The 27,555-nt window shown below is 39.0% G+C and overlaps 1 protein-coding gene across 3 annotated transcripts; it reads left to right on the top strand.

Moving 5' to 3' along the window:
* Positions 1 to 848: 848 nt before the first annotated feature.
* On the top strand, positions 849 to 23,428 carry SMIM19 (small integral membrane protein 19). 3 transcript variants are annotated; one of them, XR_015745706.1, is made up of 4 exons: positions 849 to 1,160; positions 3,038 to 3,162; positions 12,610 to 12,747; positions 23,307 to 23,428. XR_015745706.1 is itself a non-coding variant. In XM_026686516.2 (3 exons), the coding sequence occupies exons 1-3, from the start codon at positions 1,015 to 1,017 to the stop codon at positions 12,675 to 12,677; spliced, it is 339 nt and encodes a 112-aa protein (XP_026542301.1). In that variant the 5' UTR covers positions 849 to 1,014; the 3' UTR covers positions 12,678 to 22,301. The 3 variants fall into 3 exon arrangements, 1 of the variants encoding a protein (XP_026542301.1); XR_015745705.1 differs by lacking the exon at positions 23,307 to 23,428 and adding an exon at positions 21,316 to 22,301 and having other exon boundaries at positions 12,610 to 21,062; XM_026686516.2 differs by lacking the exon at positions 23,307 to 23,428 and having other exon boundaries at positions 12,610 to 22,301.
* Positions 23,429 to 27,555: the final 4,127 nt, after the last annotated feature.

The following is a 27,555-nucleotide window of genomic DNA, read 5'->3' as shown; positions in this document are numbered from 1 at the left end:
GGTTTGGATTAGGTTGACAGTTCAAATTTAAGTTGCCTTGTTGTAATCACAATGTCAGATAACATCAATCGATTATGTCCACTGTGGGCAAAATCCTTTGGGACATGACATTTTCATGTCAGTTGGGGCCAAAAAAAGAAACAGGAATCAAAACCAAATTTCATCCTACTTTATTGCTTGTTGACTTTTGTTTTTTGGCCTGAAAAGAAGTTTGAAGTTAAACAAAAAATTCAAGGTTGCCACAGACCTATCATTTCACACATCACGTACCCACCTTTCACTACTCTCAAATACAGAATCACAGAATTATAGGATTGGCAAGAATTTGGGAAGCCTTACGCTTACAGGGTCAAGTGGTGGCTGAGCGAAGGACAATAAAAAGGGCAGGGATGAGGGATAGAGGCAGGTGGGGTGGGGATTGAACAGAGGTGAATGAGGCAGAGGAAAAATTTGAGGGATGGATGAAATTTTATCCCCAAATTTGGTACTGGATTCCTTTTTTATAATTTTTTTTTATTTTTCCTATATGTATCCATGTATTCATAACTATGTTTTTACTTATACCTATTATCTTGTAAGCAATTGACAAATAAAAATAAATAAAATAAAATTTGGCTTCCGCGTGCAGAAATTATGCATTCTATTAAGACATTTTGCCCTTTCGAACACTCAAACCCTTCCATTTTTTCGCAGGAAAGAGCTGACACGGGAAAAATCATTGCTTGTTTTTTAAAGAGAGTTCTTTGGGATGCCTGGAGGGTGATTCGAGTGAATAAGAAAAAAAAAAACCCAATGGTAATACTACGTCGCAATTGCGCAAAGCTCCCGGCGAACTGCTCGACTTTCGTTTTCATCACAAGCTACGGCGTTAAGTCAACCCGGAAGCTGAGAAGTGCGTAGGGATCCATCCTTCCCTCCAAGCCTTTGTTTTCGATCTGGAAGCGTCTGAAGGGTCTGAGATCACGTCTAGTTTCCTGCTTGGGGGTCGGCAGTCTGCGATTTCCTTTATTCCCTATGGCCGGTGCCCGGGCGCTGGGCGAAAGTGGTGGGGGTGGTGTAGCCGCCATGGACTATTCAGTACACGAGGCTTGGAATGAAGCCACCAACATTTACTTACTGGCGGTGTTGGCCAGCTTGGCCCTGTTGGTGTACGCGCGCAGGTGGGAATCTCAACGGGGAAAGAAGTGACTTCTGTAACTCCTATTTGTATATTGATTAAGAATACTAAGCGTCTAAGTCTGTTAGATGATTAAACTTCTGTAGGCGCGGAGGCTGAGAAACCATTTTCTTACTGAATTCTGATTGGGAGATTCGGCTTTCTAATCCGCGGTTTATCGATGTTGGGTACTTTTCCTAGACGATTCCTGGACTTAATGGAAAGTTGCGATATTGCCAAAGGTTCTGGCAATAACGTTACAAATTTTCTGGCTATATGGCTAGGCTTGCAAATACTGGCTGTTGAATCAGCAATTGGTTATCTCGAGATTTAGGGTCCGTGCTTCTGGGCTCACGTTTGCAAATTGTCAGCATTGGAGTGGCAACAAAACAGGAACTTCTGTGAATAAAATAGGTTTTATTTATTTATTTAGGGATTTAGAGGAAGGATGTGGGAGAGAAATATGTTCTGTTTATATAATATGCCTGCCTAATTTGGGAAAAATCCTGTTTTTTTCTCAGCACTTCACATCTCACCATATAGTAATCCCTTCCTATCAGTGCATTTTTATGATGATGACTAAATTTTTATTGCTCATAATTAAGTCTGATTCAGTGTTATAAATATTTCAATAATAATAATAATATAAAGAAAATGAAGGCATTCCTTGGCACAATTTGTCGTTCAAATAAATGTCCCAAAGGTGCTTTTTCAAAAGGCAACTGGACTTTCTTCATTTTTGCTTGAAGATGTGTTGCTTCTCATCCAAGAAGCTTTTTCAGTTCTGCTGAAACACCTTTGGGACAACAATGACCTGGATGATTGAGAATCTCCATAGATATGTTCAAATAAATGTTTACTATGAATATTGTGTGACTTTTTTCAACTAACTTGAATAATTTATGCTCTTAAGAGTTTTGTGCTTTCCTTATTTTTTAACTTATTGCCTTTTCAATAAGTTAGGCTAGGGTAAGTGTTTAGCTAATGTTAAAAATAAACTTCATAAAAATAAAAAATCATTATTGCTATTGTGTTAAAATAAATCTCTTTGAAAGAAACAGTATACAACTTTATGAATAACAGTAACATCTGCAAGCAGAATGTCAAAAAGATGAAACAATAAGCTGTTAATTATTGATTTCAGCCAAAGTTTCAAAATATTTCATCTTATCTTGCTGCAATGTAATATAATCTAATTAATGTTGATTCCTCACTTGGTATTAGAAGAAAGAATAAATCATGCATGAAAGTCTTGGACAATTTGTAACATATGAGATTTGAATTGGATAGTTCTTAGTTTACAGACTCCGTTTCTGAAACATTTCCTGCATATTATTGTTCCTTTTGAGGAGTCTCTGTACTAGCTATTTGAGTGTCAACCAAAGAAGCAGACATAAGCACCTTCATGACCTTGCTATAATTGAAAAACTTTGCAGGACTGACGTTTCATTCAAAAGATCTATACAAGCTGATAACAACTAATTTACACTGACTTTCATGTCCATGCTGAGTACACGTCTAAATACTGAACCTATGCATTTCACGTTTAGGTGAACACTTTGTCTCTTCATAGGATATAAATGTCTGTTAGTGGCCTTTGCATGAAATAATGGGTGTTAGAATGCAGTGAGCAGGAAGCCTTTCTATCAAGTGACATTTAAACATTCATAGCCTAATTTTTATAGTTACATCTTTCAGTGATGGTAACATTTGCTTTCACAGGAAATTGGAGATAATCATTGCCACTCCTAATTGAAATTCCAGTTGCATTTCTATTTCTTTGCTGTAGAAATTAAGACTAGATGCTAATTTCATTCATTTACTATTAAGGAAAATATATCTGCTTTTATATTATGTTTTTCTATTCCTTTTGGGCTTCAGAAATAAGAGGAAGATTATGAGGATTTTTACACTACCTCCAACTGTAGAAATACCATCTGAACCAAATTTTTATGACAGCATGAAAAAAGTCCGTCTTCGGCAGCAATTAGAGATGTATTCTATTGGTAAGTAAAATATATTTACTTTGACACTACTAAGGTTTGGATAAGCTATAGATCCCATTTTTAAAAATGATACTAAATATATGTGATGAAACATAAATCTGACTCATGACATTTGCTCCACTTGAAGTTACTATTATTTTGAATGTAAAAACATTTAATGCTCTAGGGCAGGGGTCTCAAACTCGCGGCCCGCAGGACGATATCCTGTGGCCCCCACCATGATATGAAAGTATAATATTAGTGCGGACCTCTGAAGGAAGTCCCGCCCGCCATTCCTTGTCGTGGCTTCTTCTCCACCCTGAACTTTAACAAGTCTAAGTACAGGTCCAGACTTACTGATGATCATCTTCAAGCCATACTGAGGGTCTCAAGTGCCTCCTCTCTCAAGCCAAATGTGGCTCAGATATGTGAGAGAAAGCGTTGTCAAGTCTCTGGCAGCAAGGAGTAAGCTGGAGAAGCCATGTTCTGAGGAACTGTTCATGATCTTCATTCAATGTTCCATTCATGTGTTCAGGACAGTTCATGTATTGGAGAAATCATTAACTGTTGATGACATTTGAGGATATTTTTTTAACAACGTTTTTTGTGGAATCCCTTATGCGGCCCAGCTTCACCCAGACTCTGCCTCCAGCAGCCCCCAGGTAAATTGAGTTTGAGACCCCTGCTCTAGGGTTATGATCCTTTTGCTCTTCTACTCATGGAACTGTAATGTGTATGGATCATGAAGGTAATGAAATCTTACAGATTGTAGGATTGCTAATGACCTTTCATGCATACCCTACATTTTATACTGATCAGAAATGTACAGAAGCGGAGTTTATCACTCATGTGTTTCTGATGCTTTTCTTTTTATTCTGTTTATTTGCATAATTGGGATGGTATTTTTCATTATAACATGGTTCTGAGAAATGGATGTTAAAATGACATCAGAGAGATCTCTAGAACATCTTTAAAAAATACCTAAATTGGATATTTATAAATTATTGAAATATCTGGTCCTGCAAATTAGAATCCAACCCATTTTCTTTTCTAAAATTCTCTATTTCCCCTCTATCTCTACCTCCAGTATTCAGCATTCTGTGTATGCTTAATCAATATTGGGCTGTTTGGAAATAATTACTCTCTGATGCTAATGAGTGATGGTGGTAATAGTATGTGCAAAGCTATTTATCTTTGTAACAGTGTGTGGAGGCAACAATGACACGGAGGGAGGCAACAATGGCGGAATATGTTCCCCCCCTCCTCTAAACTTAGATGTGTCTTATGGTCAGGTGCATATTATAGTGCAAAAAATATGGCAATATAAAATAAAAAAGGAATGTCATTGCCATAATGTATAATACAGACCACCTAGCCAAACAGAGGAAATAGATGAATTGTTTGCTAATCAGTTAGCTACTAGAACTATATAAAAACCTAGTTCATAAGCTACAATCACTACTAGCACTTGAGCTTAATTTCTAAGTTAAGAGGCCTTCATTGCTTCCAAAGACGCCTTGCATTGCCTCCAAATTTTGACAAGGACTGTAGAAGCCAAAACAGCTCTTACCTTGGCATAAAAGATGCACAAAACTGAGGGTGGAAATGGCAGTAAAACAACTCTTAAACATCATCTCACACTCAAAAAACAATTTAAGCAATTAATTGCATTTAAGTTGAGACCTTAAGATAAGGTCTTCCTGAGTACAGCTTATTGCAGCAGCAAAGAGAAAGAACTCTTTTCTATTCTGGCATGTAATAGCCTGCCACTCTTGACTGAATTTTTACCCGTTTAGACTCCCATATACTTCCTACAACCTGGGAACTTTACCTTTGGAGAATGTATGAAGATCCCTGCAGAGAGAAAATAAGTTATAAAATGAAGGATTTACCTGAATGGTCCTCAGTTTCAGAGTCTAAAATTTAAGCTCTTATTGGCCAACTCAGAACCGGGAAGTCTCCCAAGAGCTGACTTCATTTCTGTTGAACTATTAAAGAATAATATGGAATGGGTTTTTTTCCTGGAATTTTCTCCTGATTATATAGTTTCCCATAATATTCTTTTACTATTATTTTTTTATCCTCATTCTGATAATAAAGAATCCCTTTCTCATCTATTAATGTATCATTTTCCCCTCTCTTTTTTTCAGTTTATATGCCAATCATCTTCCTGGTTTATTCGCATTTTCAAAAAAGTTTTGAAAAAGTGCCAGTTCATCTTTTTCTAATAGATTCATTTTGTGTTTTATTAAATCTATTTGATTTTTTAATTTCTTTTTTTGTGGTTCTTTCTGTAATTCTGATTCTAATCTTTTGTGTTCTTCTTCACTATAGCTCATTATCTACCTTAGTCAACCTGTAATCCATCTCTTCTACTTTCTTATCTGTTTGCTCTGTCTGCTCTGTCTTCTCTTCCATTTTCTGAATCCGTTATTCGTTTTTAGTGATTATTTGCTGGATGTTATCTATTTTATGGTCCATCTTTTGTTCCATTTTTTGCATCCTATCTGCCAAATCATCATGATTCTTAGCCATGGCTTCTTGTAGTAGTTGGAACATAGTTTTCATTTCTGACTGAAAAGTATTTAATTTTTCATTCTGCAACATGTTGTCTTTAAAGCGTTGATTTGCTGGGCTTGATGCTGATGTTGTAGATAATGCATTTTTCTCCCTGTTTTGCTTAAGTTTGTATTGCTTGTCATTTTGATAATTTTAAGTAATAAAATATTTTAAGTAATAATTATTTAACAGAGACAATCAATAATAAATCAAACAATACAATACTTCACAATACGCAACTTAGAAGAATACACCTGAAGCAATCCAACTATTTCATTTCTACCTCAAGTCACTTCACCCTTTTAGCTGTTACATTTCACAAAGCCAAGATATGCAATGTACAAAGTTCTCTTCAAAAAGGTTGTTTTCTTTTTGATAAATTGTAATCCACAAAGGCCCACCAAACCCCAAGATTGTATCAAACAAATTATAAATCATCAAAAAGGAGAGCTGAAGGATAAAAATCTTTACTTGCTTTATAAACAATTTCTATGATTTTCCAGTTTAGTTGCTCAGTTTATAAGATCCATATCCAGTCAGTCCAAATGTTTAAAATTTACACTGTTTCCATTCTCTTTCTCTGCAGTTCTCTCTGTAAACAGTTTCCGGGTGCAGGCAGTTTAAGTCTTGTAATAATGTTCTTTCAATAAACTGTCCAAGGTCAATTGTTAATCTCACTTTCTTTTCTTCACTTTCACTCTGTTTTTTCCGACCATGTTGCTCTATTTCTCTTCTACTTTTCTCCTTTAACTTCCTTTAACATAAGCCAAGTCTTTTTTTTTTTTCTTTTAGGGGGTCCAGGGCCCAAGTTTTGTATTTTTTAAAAAAGTTTTGGTTCAATAAAATCCAATTAATATTGTCATAGAATAACCAGTCCAATTTTCCTCTTTTAATATTTATTTCTCTCAGATAGTTCAAATAGTTTAAATTTTTTAGCTGGATCTATTTCAGCTTTGTGCTTATTCGCCACTTTTCTTGGGTGGATGTGAGACAAATCAACCCCATTCTTTTACAGTCCCACTGTCACTCAAACCAATTTTAAAAGGAACAAATTCCTCAACAGAAGTTGGAAAATTCTCACCCAGTCGTCACACTGTTCCCCCTCAATCTTCACTCATTATTCTGCAGTTGGGCTGTCACAGCCTCAGCCAGGAATGCAATGGCCATCAAACAAGGAGTTTGCTATCTCCTTGTGATCTACAGAGTGTCCTGTCTTCTTCACCACCCATCCAGGGTGGCTTAGATTCCTCTGGACCCTCTGGCAGTAGGAATTCGGCAAACTTCCATCAAGCCCTGTGGAGAGTTCACTGTATCACCACAACATCAGCTTCGCCTTCCAGAAAGTAAAATGCAATATTTGGAACAATCTGAACTTCCTAAAGTACCCAAAACAATTAAAGCTATGTTGAATGAACAAATAACCATGATGGGATTGACAGAAGCAATTAAGAGACAAAAGAACAATAAAACACCAGGGCCTGGTGGGCTACCGGCATTATTTTATAAATAATTAACAAGATATATTAGGCCCAGTGATGCTGGAAGTTTATAATGAAATTCTGCTAGAAGCAAAAATACCAAATTCATGGATGGAAGCAAATATTACTCTTATATCAAAAGATGATTCAGATTTAAAGCAGATAAAGAGTATAGACCAATATCTCTATTGAATGCAGATTATAAAATATATGCTTCTATAATAGCAGAGAGATTAAAAAGGTATTTGAATGAATTTATACATTTAGATCAGAATGGATTCTTGCCAAAGAGACAGATTAAAAATAACATGAGAATAATTTTAAATACATTGGACTATCATGAAACATACCCTGAAAAACAAATGTCATTGATTTTTCTAGGTGCACAGAAAGCATTTGATAATATTAATTGGCAATTTATGTTAGTATTAAAGTATATGGACTTTGGGGAGAGATTTATTAATATGGTTAAAGCAATAAATCACAAATAATCAGCTACGGTGATGGTAAATGGGGACATGATGGAGAACTTTGATATAAAAAAAGGCACTAAACAGGGATGTCCCTCTGCTATTTATACTGACTCGGGAAATATTAGCCAGAAATATTCAACGAGATGAAGAAATAAAAGGAATGGAAATTAAAAAAGAGGGAACTACTAGCTACAGGAGTTTGCAGATGACTGGTCTTTATATTAGAAGACCCATTAGAAACTGGACTGAAGTTAATTAGAAAGATAGAAGAATAAGGGGAAGTTGCAGAACTGAAAATAAATAAAGACAAGACAAAAGATTTTGGTTAAAAATCTCACACAAAAAATATTATGGATGGAAAGAATTGATATACAGATAGTCAAAAAAGTGAAATATCTAGGAACAACAGCAAAATGTACAATAATTAAAGAGGACAATTACATGAAACTGATGTGACAAATTAAACTAGATTTGGAGAAATGGAAAGATCTGCAATTGTCATTAACAGAAAGAATAGCTACTATATAAATGAATAGTTTTCCAAGACTATTTCAAACAATTCCAATAAAATTTGAGGGAAAATACTTTGAAGAAGTAAATAAAATAATATTAAGATATATCTGGTTAGGGAAAAAAGCAAGAATAGATTTGAAAATGTTGCAAGACTAAAAATTTTGGATATGCAATAGAATGGCAGAATGGCAGAAATTGATTATGTCAACTGCATATAAAGAAAATTTGTACAAAATGTTCTATAGATGGCACTTTGCTCCAACAAGACTGGCAACAATGTATAAGGATAGATCTGCTAAATGTTGGAAATGTAATCAAATACCTGGTTCATATTGCCAATACTTGGTGGACATGTCCAAAAGCCAGAGAATATTGGACGAAAATACATACTTGGTTGGTAAAAATGATAAAACAGCATATAGACATGATACCAGAAATATTTTTATTGGGTATTCTGCCAGAAAAATATGACAAAGAGACTGTATGCTTGATTTTACATGTATTAACTGCAGCTAGAATTGTCTATGCTCAACAATGAAAGTGTGACAAGATCCTGACAGATGAGAGTGTAATTAAGAAAATACTAGAATGTGCAGAAATGGATAGACTAATGCTTACTATTAAGGACAAAGAAGAAACTGAATACTTTTTGACATGGGACTTATTTTATCAATGGTTAGACAATAAAAATAGAAGTTAGAAATGTAGAGACATAAAAAGGATAAATATTAAAATGGAAATCTGTTAAAATGGACAAGCTAAATATTATTTTTATTATAGTATTAATGTTATTTTGATGAATGTTATTGGAAACATTTTGATTACAATTGCCTAAAAACAATTGCACCCAGACAACACACTGATTGAAATGGAATTTTTATATGTTATATAAATAAAGTAAATAATACATGGGGGAGAATAATATGGAATGGTGGATTCCAGTCCTGGCAGCACTATTCACTTATATTGACTCTACTGGTCATGTCCCAGAGGATTGTCTGGGACATGACCAGTAGAATCATGGCAATTGTCCCAATTTTTAAAACAAGAAACAGAGACCCTGCTAATTACAGGCTAATAAGTCTCTGGCCAAAGATCAGCAAACACTATTCTCAATTTTTTTCCACACAAAGGGAGGATACTACGTTCCTGCCACAATTAAGCTCTTTCAAGCCAAGTTGCTAGCATAGCTTGTTTACAGAATCTTGCCCGGACCCTCAGCTTAGTGTTTCACACAGTTGGAAACAGTTCAATCCAGATATATTTTTCTAGATAATGCATTGTCTCTCAACGCACTTACTTCTGTGCCTGGAGACAGGATTAATAAAAGTCGAAGTAAGAATCTATACAGCTTCTTTAAATCTTTGGCTAAAACTTTTTTCCCCACAAGGCCTTGCTCCATTAGTCCTCCAAGATAAATTCTCTTCATGGATCAAGGCTATTGAGTCCAAAATTAGGCTTTTCTCCAGCCTCAATACTCAAGTTGGACTATGACCAAGCAAAACAAAACTTGTGACAAAGGGTAGAGGACATCGAGAGGCAAGCTGGGAAACCTCCATTGTTTTTGGCTCCAGAATCTATTAGATTTGTTATTTCTCATGCCAGTTATCCTAGCCAGTTGGAGACAGTGAACCACCGGAAAGCATTTTCGCTTTCAAGGTGTCATGTGCTTCCATCTGCCTTCCTGCATAGCAAATATAAAAAGATACCATTGATTAAAAGACTGTCCCTGTGGCTCAGGAGAGGTGAAGACTCTTTGACACATACTTCTTCAATGCTTATTTTATTGAGATATTAACGAAAACATATCTCCCAATAATTGATAGATATCCTGGCCATTCCAACATTACGAATTTCCAATGGCTGCTTAAGGACGAATAGACTGTAATTACAGTGCAGTGGCTAGATTCTGTGTCGCAGCATTGGGAATTTGTTGGAAATGTGATTCATCATAGCTATTTTACACAATTAATGAAGCAAACCCTTTTGCACTATATACTCTTTTGCATTTTAGTATTTAATGACTACAAGTCTCACAGTTTAAGGATTGATATTATGGTATAGTTAGGACATGCTGTGATTTGCTCATGTGTAACTGACGGATGCTAAATAGTGATTTTACTATGGATTTTATCTTTTATTCACTACTTTATTCTATAATTTTTAAGTGCATATTCCTTAAGTGTTTTAACTCTGGCTGTAATAAATATTTGCTCTGGTGTCTGGTTTCTGGCTGTAATAAATATTAACTTGTAGTTCGCTACAGTGTGCAGGATGCACACCACAATGTGGTAAATTTTGACTATTCTGATATTAAGTGGGAGACAAACTCTGCACCTAGTGGAAGATCAAACAGTTTTCTGATGAAACTAGCAGACAATTTTGTCTCCCAAAAAATACAGAAGGAAACTAGAGAGTCAGCCATACTGGACTTAGTTCTCACTAACAGAGATGAAATGACAGAAGTTACAGGAATTTTGGAAGCGGGGGTGCAACCAGGCAATATTGATACTCAATTCAAGCTCAGGCAATAGAAAAAAGTCAAACAAGAGTCTTGAACTTTAAGAAAGCTGATTTCAACAAAGAATGCTTGAAAGGATTCCATGGATGGAAATCCTCAAGGGGAAAACAATTCAAGAAGTTTGGGAAACTTTGAAAAATGAAATTATAAAAACCTAGTTTAACCCAATACTACTGGTGGGGTGGGGAATAAGAGATTCCTGAAGAAACCATCATGGTTGCACAAAAAACTCTGATAAAAGGACAGATATAAAAAGTAGAAAGAGGGGCATATAACTGAGGTAGAATATCAGCACATAAATCCAAACTGCAAATATGAAAACTGAAGCTCAGAATGAACTAAGATTTGCAGTGAATTTTAACAATAAATAAGTTTGTTTCAATATATAAAAACATAAAAAAAACTAAAGGAAATTATCAGCCCACTAATAGTAGGAGATGGGAAGGAGGTGACTGGCATCAGGGAGAAAGCAGAACTGCTTAAATCATTCTTTGTATCTATCTTTCCACAAAAAGAAAAAACAATCCAAACTCTCAAAAACAGTACTGTAAAAGACAGATTAGGAATACAAATCAAAATAGGCAAGAAATCAGTAAAAGAACACCTATTCACTCTAGATGAGTTCATATCACCAGGTCAGGACAGATTACACCCCAGAATTCTGAAAGAGCGGGCAGACTCTGAATTCTGAAAGAGCTGGTTCAGAACCACTGAACCATCTTTCAAAGATGCTGGAGCACTGGGGAACTACCAGAAGATTCAAAAAGAGCTGTTGACATGGTTTCCATCTTCAAAAAGGAAAAAAAATGGATACAGGAAACTGTAGAACTATCAGCCTGATATCAATACCTGGGAGAATCCTGGAAAAAGATAAGCAACGAATCTGCAAACACCCAGGAACAAGCAAAGTTATAACCAGAAGTCTATTTTTTTTTTTGTGAAAAATAGATCATGCCAGATAAAACTGAATACACTTTTTGACAAAGTGTCTAAATTTGTATACCAGTGAAATGCTATAGACATAAAAAGATTTTAGTAAGGCGTTTGATAAAGTAGACTACAACCTTCTCTTTAGTAATATAGAAAAAAATGGATTAGACTGCATCCTCAGATGAATTCATAACTGGCTGACTAATCAAACTCCACATGTAGTTGTTAATGGAACCCACATCTATATAGAGAGAAGTATACAGGGGAGTACCTCAATGTTCTGTTTTAGGCCCAGTACTGTTCAGTGATTTCATAAATGATTTAGATGAGGGAATAGAAGGGGAATTCATCAAATTTGCAGATGACATTAAACAGTACCTAACACTCCAAAATATAGGCTCAGGTTCCAGAAGGAATTTAACAAACTTGAACCCTGGGCCTTATCCAACAAAATGAAATTCAATGGTGACAAAAATAAGGTTTTACACTTTGGCAAAAAAAAAAAAACCTTCCAAACCTGTAGAATAGGTGGTACCTTGCTCAATAGCAGCTTTCTTTATTGGTTCTTAGAATAGGTATCCCTCTTTTATCCCAAAAAGATTGCATGTATAGTATTAAAATCAAACCTAATAGTAGATTGATGTCCCAACTAAACAATATATTTATATATTTTTTATTCCTATATAGTTTATAACTGCTAAAGATCTTCTTTGGCTTGGTGCTGCTATTACAATTTGCTATAAGTTTTCATGATTAAAAATTTACATTTGGTAGTTGTGAGAAATGATTAATTTTGATCCAAAATGTATTGGAAACTGATAAACTTACACTACAGTTTGTTATTTCCACCAATACAAGATTTGAACCTCAATAAAAATTTAGAAAGCAATCCTGGTATGTGTTTTTTGGTAATAAGCCCTATTTATGCTGTGTGGATCACTTTTAGCAATACATTCAGATTACAGCCTAATATCTAAATGTATTTATTTTCTAGCAAGGAAATATGACCACCAGCAGCAACCACAGAAACAGACTGATAGTGTACAGCTTTTGGTGGAATGAAGTTTTGAATTTCTGAAGTGCTGAGGATGCCAGAGCATTGATGATAATCACTTGCAGTGCAACTTTAATGGTATTAAATATTATTAAAATGTGCACTAATTGCATAACCTATGTTTTGACTATAGGCTCTGAATTTATATATTACTGTATAATGATTTCTAACATCTGAAAAATACAGAAATCTAGCTCTTATTTCTTAATTCATTTCCAATACAAATATGAGCTCACCAGAGCACTGAGATGATCACTGCAATTCCTGCAGTTGTTTCAAATCTTCATTTAAAGAGGGATAGAGGCACATACTATTTGATGTGCCATAATGCTGAAAGTAATTCAGCTACTTCTATAAATGAACATTTTCACACGGTGAAAAAGAGTGCAGTAAACATTGCACTCAATGAGGCAGATATATTGAATTGTAATGTGCAACTGAATATACATAAAATATGAAGTTTAGGAAACATTTATGTATACAGCAATTAGAACAGATATTAGAGTAAGGAACAAATAGTTCATTCTGTGAATATGATGAAACAAGAATAATTTTTGCATTTGTCCTTTTAATTGTTTTATTCTATTGAATTCTGAAATTATAATTTCTTTAAGAAATCTCCACCAATAGCAACAGCACTTAGACTTATATACCATTTGTTTCACAGTGCTTTACAGCCATTTCTAAGCAGTTTACAGAGTCAGCATATAACCTCAATGATCTGGGTCCTCATTTTACTGAGCTCAGAAGGATGGAAGGCTGATAAATGACAATATAGTAGTAGTTTTCAATATTTTATGAATGGGTCAAATTTAATATTTTAGACTTAGAAGTGGAATACTAAAAGAGGATGATGTTGGAAGCCAGATAACAGCACTATTTTTGTCAGACTTATAATGGATAAATATCAATTATTTGTTTTATCAAAAATATAAAGTGAGATTGACACTGGAAATATAAAATCTTCAGGTGCTTATATATTTGCAGCACATTTTATTTGGGCATGTCTGAAGATTTGAAGGTTTTAATTGATTGTATTTTAATTTACATTTTAAACATGGACAGTATTATTTTTTCCAATAATAGACAATAATTTTGGCTATTAACTGTTCAGTTCTAATACATTTGTTATACATTTATACATTTCTCTTTCTCTTCTATATATATTCTAATGCTTTTATAAATTTAACTTCTGAATACATCAAGAGTTGCTGAATTTTGTAAGCACTAATTCTAATTTTGAGATTGTTTGGGTGCAGCACTGAAATAATTGTTAATCTAAACAGCAGTTGATCTGTTTTGAAATGCAGAAAGGTTAGAGCAAATACTATTTTGATGTGTACCATGTAATTATTCTTGTGAGGATTCCTTTCTGGTATCCTTTTGTAGTACAGTCCAGATAATTTAAATCTAAATATAAGCAGCATGCTTATTCTCAGTTGTACGGGTCGGAGAATCCAAAGCATGGGCTGCCGCCTCCTTCCTTGCTTAAAGATGGAGTCAATCAAAGTTTAGTCCAGCCCCCTTTCCACTGCACATGTCCAGTTTTTGATTCTGTCTTCATGCAAAGAGGACATGAGGAGAGAGTGCTCAGAAAGAAAGATAGAAAATATAGTATCAACGCTTTGGAGAAAAGAGAAAGAGTGAAAGTCAGCAAACCGTGAGTAAGCGAAAGGGCGTTGGTACTTACCTGACACGCCCATTCTCTTTGAGCTGTGAAGAGCATCCAGTAGTGGGAGGTGCTTCAGTCTCTGCATTCATAGGCTGAGCTTGATTTGTGGAATGCTCCTCCTCCTCCACGTGACTCCTCCTCAGCGTTCCCCAGTTTTGACGAAGACGAGAGAAATAAGCGCTCTCCTCATGTTCTAAAAAGTTCATTGGCCGAAACAGGACCCCACCAGATGGAAAAAAAGGTGGGGCTGGATGCTCTTCACAGCTCAAAGAGAACGGGCATGTCAGGTAAGTACCAACGCCCTTTCTCCTATGAGCTGTTCAGAGCATCCAGTAGTGGGACATACCAAAGCTTGCCCTGTCCTACGGGAGGGACTCCGTCTGGTCTGGAATCTCCTCCTGGTCCCTGTGGACCATTGCAGAATTCTTCTGCCAAAGGAAGCCTCAGCAGAGGCAAACACATCAATTTTATAATGTCTAATGAAGGGCGATGGGGAAGCCCAAGTCGCGGCCCGACAGATTTCAGTTATTGGTGCCTGTGTGGCCCAAGCTGCTAAAGTTGCTGCGCTCCTTGTTGAATGAGCTGTTATGCCCCTAGGCACCTGCAGAGATTGAGTCTGATATGTTTTTGCTATTGCAGCCCGTATCCAACAACCTATCGTAGATGGTGAGACCTTGTAACCCTGAGTATTGGGCTGAAAAGACACAAATAAAGCCTCCGATTTCCTGAAAGCCGCTGTACGCTTGATATAGATTCACACGCCTCACATCAAGCTTATGCCATTGTCTTTCTATCCCCTGTGATGGTCTGGGGCAAAAATTTGGAAGAATAAGCTCTTGTGCTCTATGAAAAGCCGAATTGACCTTGGGCATAAATATGGGATCAGGACGAAGGATCACTTGATCAGCATGAAACACGCAGAGATCTTGTCTGACAGACAAGGCTGCAATTTCCAAGATACGACAAGCGGAGGTGATCGCTACAAGGAAAACTACTTTGTACATCAGAAATTGGAGACTTGACGTTTTCAAAGGTTCGAACGGTCCCTTAGTGAGAGCGACAAGGACCTTGTAAGGTCCCAGGTGGGATAACGGTGCACTGCTGACGGGCGTAAATTGGTGGCTCCTCGAAGGAAAGACCTTATGCGTGGATGATGTGAAAGAGAACTGAGGCCCTCGCAAGTGAGAACTGATGCCAAGGCCGCCACCTGCCTGTCACCTTTTTATTAGGTGACAACCTCTTATCAAGTCCTTCCTGTAAAAACTCTAGAATCTGAGCGACAGAAGGAGAGGCAGGATCAATTTGAAACTTACTACATTTGCAGAAGGTGGACCATGTGGCATTATAAATGCGTATTGTTGAGGGGCGTCTGGCGGCTAAAATAGTTTCAATAACTCTGTTGGAGAGCTTTTCGCTCTTCAAACCACTCCGCTCAACCTCCAGACGGTCAATTGTAACCATTGAGGGTCCGGATGTTGAAGGGGCCCCTGAGTTAATGAGATTCTGTCTGACGGGATTCTCTGGGGGGGCTACCGAGAGAGTGCGGAGGTCTGCGAACCATGGCCATCTGGGCCAATAAGGCGCTACTAGAAGTAATTCCGCTCTCTCGTCTAGTAACTTCTGGATGACCTTGGGAACCAGCGGAAGTGGAGGGAATGCATACAGGAGCCCTGGGGGCCATCGACAGCGGAGCTGAGTTGAAATTCTCCGCCCCTTGGTATGGGTACCTGGAAAAAAATCTCGGGAGCTGAGTGTTGAGAGGGGAAGCAAATAGGTCCACCACCGGCTGACCAAATGTCCGTGCTGCTTCTTGAAACAGGGATGGGTGGAGGCGCCACTCCAATTGATCTATGGTGGCCCTGCTTAGCCAGTCTGCCTGTGTATTTGACAGACCCGAAATGTGTTCTGCTTTGATGGAAAGTAGGTTGTTCTCCGCCCAGCGACACAGGCGCTCTGCTTCCCGCATTAGCTGTTTCGATTGTGTGCCCCCCTGTTTGTTTATGTGAGCTTTGGCTGTTACATTGTCTGTCAGTATGTGCTGACCGCGTACCTGGGGGAGGAAGTTGCGAAGGGCCAGGTGTACTGCGCGAAGTTCCAGCCAGTTTATGCTGCATGACTGTTCTATGTCGGACCATCGGCCTTGGGTTGTGAGTGACTGGACGTGAGCTCCCATCCAAACAGACTGGCATCTGTGGTGATGGTGAGCCTTTGTGGCTCCTTGAAGAGACAGCCTCTGTTGATAACCGGTTTGGACTACCAGAGGAGAGACATGAGCACCTTGGGTGGAACCCTGACTTTGTGTTTGGAGTTGCTTTGGCCGGATCGCTGGTACGGTAGCAGGAACCACTGGAGGGATCTAGTGTGGAGGCGGGCCCAAGGGATAATAGAAATACATAAGATCATTTGGCCAACAATTTTGATAGATCCATTAAGGACACCCTCTTAAGCAACCTTATCTCCTTAACTAATTTTTGAATGCTATTTAGTCTAACTGGTGACAGATAAACCTTGCCTTCCACCGTATCTATGACCGCCCCTAAATGAATTATCCGAGTCGATGGTGTTAATTAACTCTTCTTCCAATTTATTAAGAAGCCATGCCCTTGTAGGGATAGTAATGTGTTCTGAGTATCTATGACTGCCTGATGGGCGGAAGGAGATAAGATCAAAATATCATCAAGATAACACTGGAGGCAGACAGGGAAGTTCCTGAGGTGGGCAGCTAGCTCTGCGAAGACCTTGGTGAAGGTCCTGGGGGCAGAGGCTAATCCGAATGGGAGGGCCACATATTCAAAATGGTGGTTATTGTAGCAGAATCTCAGAAACTTATAATGGGAAAGCCGAACAGCAATGTGCACGTACGTCTCTGTCAAATCTATGGACATGAGCACGTCCCCTTTCCTGATGCCCAGTAATATTGATTGGAGGGTATGCATTTTAAATTTGCGATATACTAAGAAACGGTTGAGACATTTCAAATCTATTATCGCTCTCCACCCCCCCGAATTTTTTGGCACAACGAAAAGATGTGAATAAAAACCTTGCCCTCGTTGATTGGCAGCTACTGGTTGGATGGCTCGTATATCCAGTAGATGTTGGATAGCGGAATCCATGAGATTATACTTGATCGGGTCTCTGGAAGGAGGGTATGACATGAAGGAATCTGGGGGAGTGGATCTAAACTCCAGCGCGAGGCCGAATCTAACCGTATCTCTGATCCAAGCATCAGAGGTAGAGCATTCATCATCAGACATTTCCCCTTCTAAGGGGTCTACCTCTGACAGGGGCTCGCTATCGTGCATTGATCCCAATTCAGACTTGGCCATTTGAATGATTTGGTCTACTTCCTCCTCCTCCTCCTCCTCCTCCTCCTCCTCCTCCTCCTCCGGCTCTTGGAGGAGGGTCTCCCCCTGTAAATGTACCTGGGTCTGGTGTTGCTCCGACCTGGTCAGTGACCTCAGCGGTTGGGACTCTTGGTCGGTAGCCACAGGGTAAGGTCTGGACATTACAGCGTGTTGGAGCCCTGCTGCAATCCCTTGGCGAATAGCCAGCTCCATCCAGGCTTTCATCCTTTCTGGGACCTCCTCAATGAAACTGTCACCCTGGCGAAGACCAGCGGCTGCCGGAGTGAATGTGGCTTCAGGAGCCCGTCTGGTCAATGTTTCAGACCCTTGGACCTGTTGTCCTTGTGGAGTCAAGCTGTGCCTGGATGAAAGGGAGAGATCTAGGGGAGGAGGAGAATGTGAAGAAACTGACGGACTAGAAGAGGAGACACCCTGTGATACAGTGTGGGTCTCTCGAGTATGCCTGTCTATTTGCTTTTGTAAGGCCTTATGGAGCCTTAAGGCGTCCCTTTCTGAGGCTTTAGAATTTCCTCTGTGTTTTGATTTGGCTTTTGCCTTCAAGCAAGGGGCCTGAGAGGTGCTACCATCTGCCATTTTGATTAAAATTAGAATAACAGTAATTGAATATAAAATGTAGACAAGGCGGTTGGCATGCCCAGGGTCCAATCTGAGTCAAGAACGGTTGCCCTGATAAAGTTCTTATTGCCCCCCTTTTTCTTTTTTCTTTTTACTGTTGTCTATATATATATATATAAAATGAGTCGTAACTCAGTAATAATATTTTATTGAAATTAAAATATTATACTGTCAAATAGTTTATTACCATGAATGATTATTATAATTGTAATAATTATTATAATATTATTACTACAATTGCTTTTGTAATTGCTCCTATGAGCAGTGAAATATATATATTCCAATATTAATAAGTGAACAACCAAGATTAATGTATAATCCAATTAGCCAAATTGCCAACGCCTAAGGCCTGGGTTGATGATTGTAAGAGCCTTCAGCAGCTTCCATGCACAGATGGACACAAGCCTAGGTGCTTGCTGCTGTGCCACTGAGGATAAAGCTGTGAGGGTTAAGCCAAAGATTTTTAACGCGAAGTAATTATCCTCGAGTGCAAGTAGCCAAAATGAGGGTAAAATTGCTCTCAGAATCCTGGTGGGATCCTGCTGCTTCGAGCAGAAAATACCTCACACAGCTCAGGAATAGCAGACAGGCACGCAGCCACGAGGTGGCACTCAAAATGGCCTCCAGCAGTTTCGCGCGCTTCTCAGCGGCAGCTTCCTGCCTTGCAAACGAAGCCAGAGCTCTCAAATTAACGAAACAGCGGAGAAAAGGGGAAATTAACGCTAATTAACTTCCCCACTGAAAGGAACGGCGTTCGGAGAGGGGGTAAAGACGATACGACTCAGTTTAACCTCTTTTTTTTTTTAAACGAAAAATCAAGCCCCTAGCAAAGAAACAGAATTAAAGGCATAGCGGCAACCAAACTGGCAGAGGTAAAGGAAATTTGGCTGTAGGGAGGTGGTGCAGAGCAGCTCCAAAAGCCTCCCGCCGCCTTTTTTGCGGGCGCAACAGCGCTTCCCTTAAACAGAACTCTCAGACTAATTAAGGATTAAGAAGAAGGCTAAAGACAAAAAAACCGAATTGCAATCAAACCTGCTGTGACACGAGCTAAGATTCTTCTTTCGGTCAAGGAAACATCGAAAGCACTGCCTGTCTCGCATGAGGCTGTGCAAAAACTGGGAACGCTGAGGAGGAGTCACGTGGAGGAGGAGGAGCGTTTCACAAATCAAGCTCAGCCTATGAATGCAGAGACTGAAGCACCTCCCACCACTGGATGCTCTGAACAGCTCATAGGAGAAAAGAGCCGGAACCTCATCCCAAGATGGGAAAGCCCCACGTAGCTGTTTGTTATTAAGAGGACAAGCGGCAGCAGCCTCAGTAAGAATGGGCAGACTCTAGATCGGCAAGCAGAGAAAGAGGGCAGATTAACTAACACTCGGCCTTCCCAGAGCCTTTTTTAAACCAAACCAGAAGCCGTACAAAGCCTCCAGCGCACTCTTTAATTGGGGCAAACTCAGTCTTAGGCTGAGTGAGCTTCCAACACAGCCACACAAACCTACCCAGGAGAAAGGGAGGCTAGAGTCCATACTCAGGCCGGTCTGAGCATACTCATAAACGGGGCAGCTATCAGCAAAAGACAAAGGAAACATTATGGCTGAATTTTCTGAAACTGAGGCAGGCCCGGAAGATCAGGAATTACCTGCCCCCACCTGAGCAGAGAGCAAAGCACAAAGGAACCCAGAGAGGCTGGGAGACCTTCAGAAAGGTTCATCAGGGGAGCAACCAATCTAAAGCCACCAGTGATACACAGGTACCCTACTTGGGACTTGACAAGGGTGCTAAGGGCACTCATGCGTGAGCCCTTTGAACCGCTGAGGTCAGTAGGACTACCCTCACTCACCCTTAAGGTGGCCTTCCTAATAGCCATTACATCAGCCAGAGGAATATCAGAATTGGCAGCATTATCTGAGAGGGAGGACCTCTGTATAATCCACCCAAAAAGGGTAGTATTAAGATTAGACCCGACCTTTATCCCAAAGATCAATTCTACGTTCCATAGAGCAGGGGTCGCCAAACTTTTGGACCTCAGGGACCACCAAACTCATAATTTTAGATCCCAGGGACCAGTAACTGGTTCTGTGAGTGTGGCCTAATTTGTGGGTGTGGCTTGGTGGTCATGTGACTAGCTGGGCATGGTTTATATGTAAATATTATAAATATATAAATATTGATTTTTTTATAAAAAAAGAGCAACTTTTACCCAAAATCAGGCAAAGCAGGCAGGCAGATTGAGTTGCTCACAGAATCACAGATTCATTCAAAAATCTATCTATCTGCCATTGGCTAGCTCAGTCTGTCACATAAAATTTGCTTGCAAGCAAACTCATAAAATTTGCTAGCAAGCAAACTCACAACACACCATGTATGTAAATATTTAATTTTAAATATTGAATCTGCCATCGGCTAGCTCAGTCTCTCAAATTTGCTTGCCGTGAGTCTGCACTCAATTTGCTTGCAAGCAAACCTTCAGTCCTAAGGGATGTTCGGCTGTGCTGAGCTAGAAAGCAAGAAATCCAACCATTTCCTGCTTCCTAGCTTAATCTCCCAGCACAGCAAAACAGATGATGGTCAGAAAAAGGAAAAATACTGAGCAGCCATGTGTTTCTGCATAGCCTGGATTAATTGCTTTGGGGGATGCTCTGGGGGTGAGATTTCTCTGCGGCCCACCCAAATTTTCTCACAGCCCACCGGTGGGCCACGGCCCACCAGTTGGCAACTGCTGCCATAGAGCACAAGAGTTAGTACTACCAGACTTCTGCCCGGAACCGGTCCATAGCCTAGAAAGGAAGTGGCACTCCTTGGATGTTAGGAGAGCTATACGGATTTATATTAAGAGAACAAGGCCCATTAGAAAAACGGAGGCATTGTTCGTTTCATTTAGACCAAGTTTGTTGGGACAAAAGGTTTCATCATCAACCATAGGCAGATGGCTCAGGAGATGTGTCACAAAAGCTTGTGAAAGCCAATCATTGCAATAACGGCACATTCAACCAGGAGTGAAGCCACATCAGTGGCATGGAACAAACAGGCCTCGATTGAAGAGATCTGTAGAGCAGCAACGTGGTCATTGCCATCTCCATTCATCAGAAATTATAAACTGGATACATTTGCATCAGCAGAAGCATCCTTTGGAATGAGGGTGCTACAAAGAGTTCACACAGAGATGGCAGCTCGGTACAAGGAGTTGGCCTACCCTTAGGGCAATTAGCTCTGGTATGTCCCACGCTTTGGATTCTCTGACCTGTACCACTGACAAAGAGCGTTGGGATTTCCTGAAACGCATCTTCTAGTTATACGGGAGGAGAATCCAAATCCCACCCTGGGATAGTTATTCCTGAGCATGGAACGGTCAAGAAAGAGCACCAAGAACTCTCCAAGTCAATCATCAGCCTTCATCAAAACCTGGGTATGCGCAGTGGAAAGGGGGCTGGACTAAACTTTGATTGATTCCATCTTTAAGCAAGGAAGCAGGAGACAGCCCACGCTTTGGATTCTCTTTCCGTACAACTAGAAGATGTGTTTCAGGTAAGCCCAACGCACTTACTAATGTAATCATAAAAGATGCCTGTCATACTATTAAGAAGTGATGCTCACATTTGAAGTTGCAAGAATTGTCCCCCATTTGCACTGGTTGCTGTAAGGTATTAACTTTATGACCCATCTGAACAATGTAGTAGAAGTAGAAGGCAAGTGAGATAAATACATATCTGACGGCTGACTGATCTGTATACCTTGCTAAGTTTTGTGTTTGTTTTTCTAGTTGTCTTTGAGTTATGTCAAAATACAGCCTGTGTTTTATTCAAGTACATATTTTTATGTTCTGTATGTGATATATTTGAAAGTAGTGCAACTTTTCTTGTACTGTTAAATCAGTTAAACACCACAGTTAATGTTAGCTGTAAGTGTGCTCTTGTAAACGTCTTCACGGCCTCTGTGTATAAAATATTTATTTTTTACAAAAGTAAAAATATTTCAAATTTGATATGTGTGAAATGTATTTTTTCAGTAGATAATATGGGAATCACTGTGCATACTTTTATTTCATTACAATTTTCGGTTGAAAATCCTGAGCCTGATACATTAATAATTATTAGCCAGACTCCTCAATTGGTGAAATCTTTGCAAATGATCAGTACCATAATTTTTCCTTTCCTGGACTTTCAAAAGTCTTTATTTAATTTATATTGCCACCTATTTGCCAGTGGCGACTCGAGGCAGCTTACACAATGTAAAACCATATTTAAAACAAAAAATAAGAATAAAAAACAATAAAAACTAACAAAAAGAATCAAATAAATTAGTAAACAATTGGACAAAATTTGGGAAAACAAAAAACAAAACAAAAAAACAAAAACCAACTCCCACCCCCAGCCCCGACAACAGATCACACTAGCCAGTTGATGGGCTCCACCCCTCTCTGGGCTCCCCAGGCCGGCTGTGAAAACCAGGTCTTTAGTGCCTTTCAGAAGAGTGCTAGAGGGGGACCATTCTAATCTCTGGGGGAATGATATTCCAGAGAGAGGGAGCTACCATGGAGAAGGCCCTTCTTCTGGGTCCCACCAGGTGTATCTCCCTCAGGGGTGGGACCCGCAACATTCCCTTCCTCCTCGTTCTATTGAGTCAGGTAGATGTGACTGGCAAGAGATGTTTCCTCAGATAACAGGCACTAAACATATATGAAGGGCTTTAAAGGTGACAACCTGCACCTTGAAATGCACCCGGAAACAAATCAGCAACCAATGCAGCTCCTGCAGGAGAGGTGACACATGTGCACACCGGGGTCTGCAGAAAACCATACCGGCCGCTGCATTTTGCACCAACTAGAGCTTCCGGATGCTCTTCAAGGGCAGCCCCATGTAAAGCGCGTTGAAATAATCAAGATGGGAAGTGACCAGGGCATGGTGACTGACTTTAGTTAGTACATACACTGTACATCTGAAAAATTCAAGACTTACATAACAAATGTATTATATGCTTTTCCACAGAAGAAATCGGAAAAGCATCAGGGACAATAATTCATTTTCTCCAGTAAGAACAGTTGCATCATTCTTTCATGAAATAAATGTATATGAAGAATAAGAGGAGAAACACCTGGACTATTAAAGGAACTATTCTGTTCCACTTAATGGAACAGAACTGGGGAGCAGAAACTCAAGCCCAATATTTTTCTGTAGGATTTTTTACAATGTTAGCTTCTAAAAAATGTCAAAAGAAAAATCCAACAGTGTAGTTGGGAATAAACATACCTTTTATCAACAATTTATGTGCAGCTTTCACTGCCTTTCCCAAATCACCTTGCTGAATTATTACAGAGCTTTTGTTAGTTCAACTCAGTGCCCATTTCCTGAGTGCTAGTGACAAAGGATATCAGAAAATAATTTTTGAACGAACCATTTGTGGGACTGCCATGGAACCATTTTTATAGGAGCGTTAGAATTGGAGTTAAATGAGTAATGGCTAAATTCTTGGTTGATTTGGCTTTGATAGTCAAACTTTGATCTGTGAAGCCAGTCACTGCAGCATGTAAGTTCTGGTTTATTATTTAGTGTTATGTAATCTTAGCAGTTTGGGGCTTTGCCAACAGATTCCTGATTCCTTAAATGGTAATTAATTGAAAGGATTGGCATATTTGGGAATCAACTGTAAGCTTTTCCTTCAGGTGCTTATTATTCACTTTAATAATGAATTGGGGTAGGTTAGGCTGCTTGCTTTCGGAGGACAGTGGAGCAATGTAGAAAGATAACCATTTTTTTCCAAGTAGTTTTTTTTCAAGCAGGAATTTGAAAATACCTTGGGGTTTTTCTATCCCAAATTATTTATCTGCTAAATGGGAAAGATATTGTATTATCGGTGCTGAAAACATAGCTGCCTCTGCAGCGCTCTACGGTGACAACCCGGCAGGTGCATTATTCATTTATCCAAGGCATCTATTGTCATTCTCCCAGGTTCTTTTAAGGGGCGGGAGGTTGGGGGGGTAAAAGCGACTATTTATTCAGATCCGCAAGCGTTTTGAAAAGACGTCTCAGATACCGGGTCAAAAAAAAAACAAGAAGAAAAACCCGTCAATTCAACTCCACGATTGCATTTTTGACCCTCCAGCGTGAGATAGTGCCGCTTGTCCAGGTAGAAGATAGAGGGCACCGGTGTCCCAGACTCGGGGTTGTGGGCAGCCTTTTCTTAGGCGCTCGATTGGTGCTCTTTCCGAAACGTAGAGAAATGCCCTTCTGGCAAGCCCTTGGAATTCTGCGCTATGGTCCATTAAAAATTATGCTATTAGGAGATTTAGATTCTCTTCTCCCATTTCCGTGTCCCCACTCCCTTATCTAAAGCAAGTTAAAGTTATAGCAAGTCTCAACCGCCTCAGTGGTCCCTTAATCCCTCTGACTCATTCAACTGCAGCCTTGCAGGTATCGAAGTCGCACTTTATCCGAATTGAAAAAAAAAAAAAACCTACGACGCCTGAGAATAGCATCCTAAGATTGCTTCCTGGGCATGTGCTGTGACGCTGCCATAAAATCCTCGATTCCTTCGCCAATTTCTGGCGTCAGGTCATCTTCCGCTTTGCGGTAGGAAAGCCAAAAGCGGAAGTCCGGATTGTCCTCCTTCCCGATCTCACCTCCTTCCTTCACTTCCGCTGGCCATTTTATTTATTTATTTCTTCGTTTGATGTGCATCCGGGTCCCGCCGGCGTGCTTAGCGGCAGTTGCGGAGAGCGGGTAGGCGAGGCGCCGGGTGCAGCGAGCGCGTGGCTGGAGGGTGAGTAAATAGAACTGGCCGTCCAGGCGCGCGCACGCCCGAACGAGCGGCTTCGAGTTTGTGTCTTTGCCGAGCTAGAGGGAAGGTGACTTGCTTGTTGCATTTCGAAACCCTGGCAAGTGTTGGTAGTCGTGGAGTGTATTTTAGAGTGTCAGGCAGTAGCCAGTTTTACTGGATGATTGGGGACGGTGGGGATTATGCTGTGAAAAGCGAGTGCTGAATCAACCATTGGCTTTTCTCACCCAGGTGATGACAAAAAGTGGGAAAGTAGCATTTATTCCTGTGTTGACGCAAAAGCATTTTCCAGCCAGCTTTGGACCTTTCCGGGAGAGGGGAGGGGGTCGGAACTTTCTGTTAACTGCTCTTTTGTTCGGCTTGCTATTAAATATGCAAACCTAGTGCTTTGCTATCTTTGTTCACTTGATGCGCAGTTCATACATCTCCCATCTTATGGGTTTAGTGTAATCCGGGCCCTAAGCAACTAGCCCGCATGATGTGAGGAATCACATGATCAGTCTGCACTCCTGTTTTAAGTGAATCGCTGAGAAGAAGAAAAGAGCATTCGTTAAAAGACAAAAGATGTGTGTGCCCTGACAGCTGAAAATTAAAATTACTGTTGTAAGGTAGATGTAAATTAGGGTTTCAAACCGACATTTCTCACATTATAAATTTAGTATTTATACAACTTATACAAGAGTTTCCTCTCCAAGAATGGCACCCTTATTTTTAAATTAGACTTGCTTTGGAATAAGCACACTTTAAATGGTTTTACTGGATTTAAATTTCTGACTGTGAGCAAAACTGCTTTTTATTTTTCATTTCTCCATAAAGCAGGACTGCTTGTCTGTTATAAATGGACATAAAATTATTCCATTTTACATGACGTTTTACATTTAACATGCCTCACCTATTATCAATTAAAGGAGAAATTTTGTATTACAGACCTTATAGTCACAGAATGCTGCTTCTGTTGGTTGGACATGGGCACCTTGTTAATCTCATGCAGAGGGTTTATCACATGACTTTAACAAAGCAAAATAGCATTGGGGACTGAATGAAATGGAGACTTTGATATGATGAGAGATATGTTTTGTCTTGTTATATATAGCCTGTTCAGAAAAGTTAAGACCAATTGTTTGGGTTGGGATGATACTTTAAATCAAGCCTAAAGGAAAATTAAATTAATCTAAAGTAAAATAGTTGAGTTGCGCAAATATATTACTAAAAGGTATTTAACATAAATTTTATAAAATATAAGAAAATAAGCCTTGAAAGCATCCAAAGGACTATTTAATTTTCAGGAGCATGAACAAATTACCTCTCTTCAAATTGTTAGAGCATGCACATCTTTTGCAAGGTTTTTTGAAGGTGTCTTCTTCAAAACTACTGTGGGCCATCTCTTCATCCATGGTTGGTTTTAGAACATTCTTTTCTCCCAGATGAGATCTTCTCCACCCTCTTATAGAGCCTGAAGACTTGGCTTGGCCAGTTAGTCTGGGGACCCAGTGGGGAGTACTACACTAGATTTGATAACAAACCTCACTCATTTCTTGCTTCTCCACCCATCCATTTTTTATTTTCATATACTATATTCATATTATTTTCATTTTCATTGTTTATTGTTTTATTGCTTTGCTACTGTTATATTTACACTTCTTTTCATTTCTTTATCTTATTGCTATATGCTGCCTAGAAGAGCCCCATGGAAAAATAAGTGACAAATAATACATAAATAAATATCTGCCACTTTACTGTTTGTCTCTATGGGTTGGAATTACTGTTTGGAGCTCTTGCAGTATATTTTAGCTCAATAATCTGGAATTATTTGATTTTTGTCATCTTGCTTACCTCTAATTTTATATGTTTCTATAAACCAAACAACAACTGTAACAATATTTTTTGATCATTCTTTATTGTTTTATATTGTGAACACTGTCCATTTAATCATATTTTCTGCTTTCTGATAGTAATGTTTGTCGTTCCCTTTGATTTTCATCCAATTGTACAGAAAGATACATTTTGCTCTATTCTCTGGAAGACTGATGTTCCATAGAATGGGCCTCAGAAAAGACTTCTTGGATGCAGCTAAATGACTCCTATTTAAGAAGCTCTTTTTAAATATATATTTTTCATCTTTTTATTTTGTTTTCATATTCTTTGTTTCTATGCAGTAATGTAAAATAAATTAATTTCTAATCTTAAGATAATTTTCATTTTTGATGGATAAAAAGTTTTCAATGGACAAAGCAAAATAATTTTGTAAAATTTTGAATCGGATTTTGTAGATATATTTCTTTTGAAGCGTATGTGAGTGATTATTTTCCTAGAATGATGTCTTATACTGTTAAAAAGATATTATGACATCTGAATGTGAGCAAAGGCTATATAATTATCTAAAATCTGCAAAGAACAACTTATTTGGATCAAGGTTATGCCAGTCTGTGACTGTTTCACAATTCCAATTTCTTTTAAAAGACA

The sequence above is a fragment of the Notechis scutatus genome, chromosome Z, assembly GCF_049901735.1.
Source record: "Notechis scutatus isolate UNSWTSFEM ecotype Mainland chromosome Z, rNotScu1.2, whole genome shotgun sequence".
Taxonomy (NCBI): Eukaryota; Metazoa; Chordata; class Lepidosauria; order Squamata; family Elapidae; genus Notechis; species Notechis scutatus.
This window is presented reverse-complemented; position numbering and strand designations above follow the sequence as displayed.

Excerpts from the sequence above, each read along its gene's own strand:
- SMIM19 (XM_026686516.2), top strand. The coding sequence starts at position 1,015 with ATGGCCGGTGCCCGGGCGCTGGGCGAAAGTGGTGGGGGTGGTGTAGCC. Across the intron at positions 1,161-3,037 it reads CTGTTGGTGTACGCGCGCAG|AAATAAGAGGAAGATTATGA; the intron begins GTGGGAATCTCA and ends TTTGGGCTTCAG. Across the intron at positions 3,163-12,609 it reads ATTAGAGATGTATTCTATTG|CAAGGAAATATGACCACCAG; the intron begins GTAAGTAAAATA and ends TTTATTTTCTAG.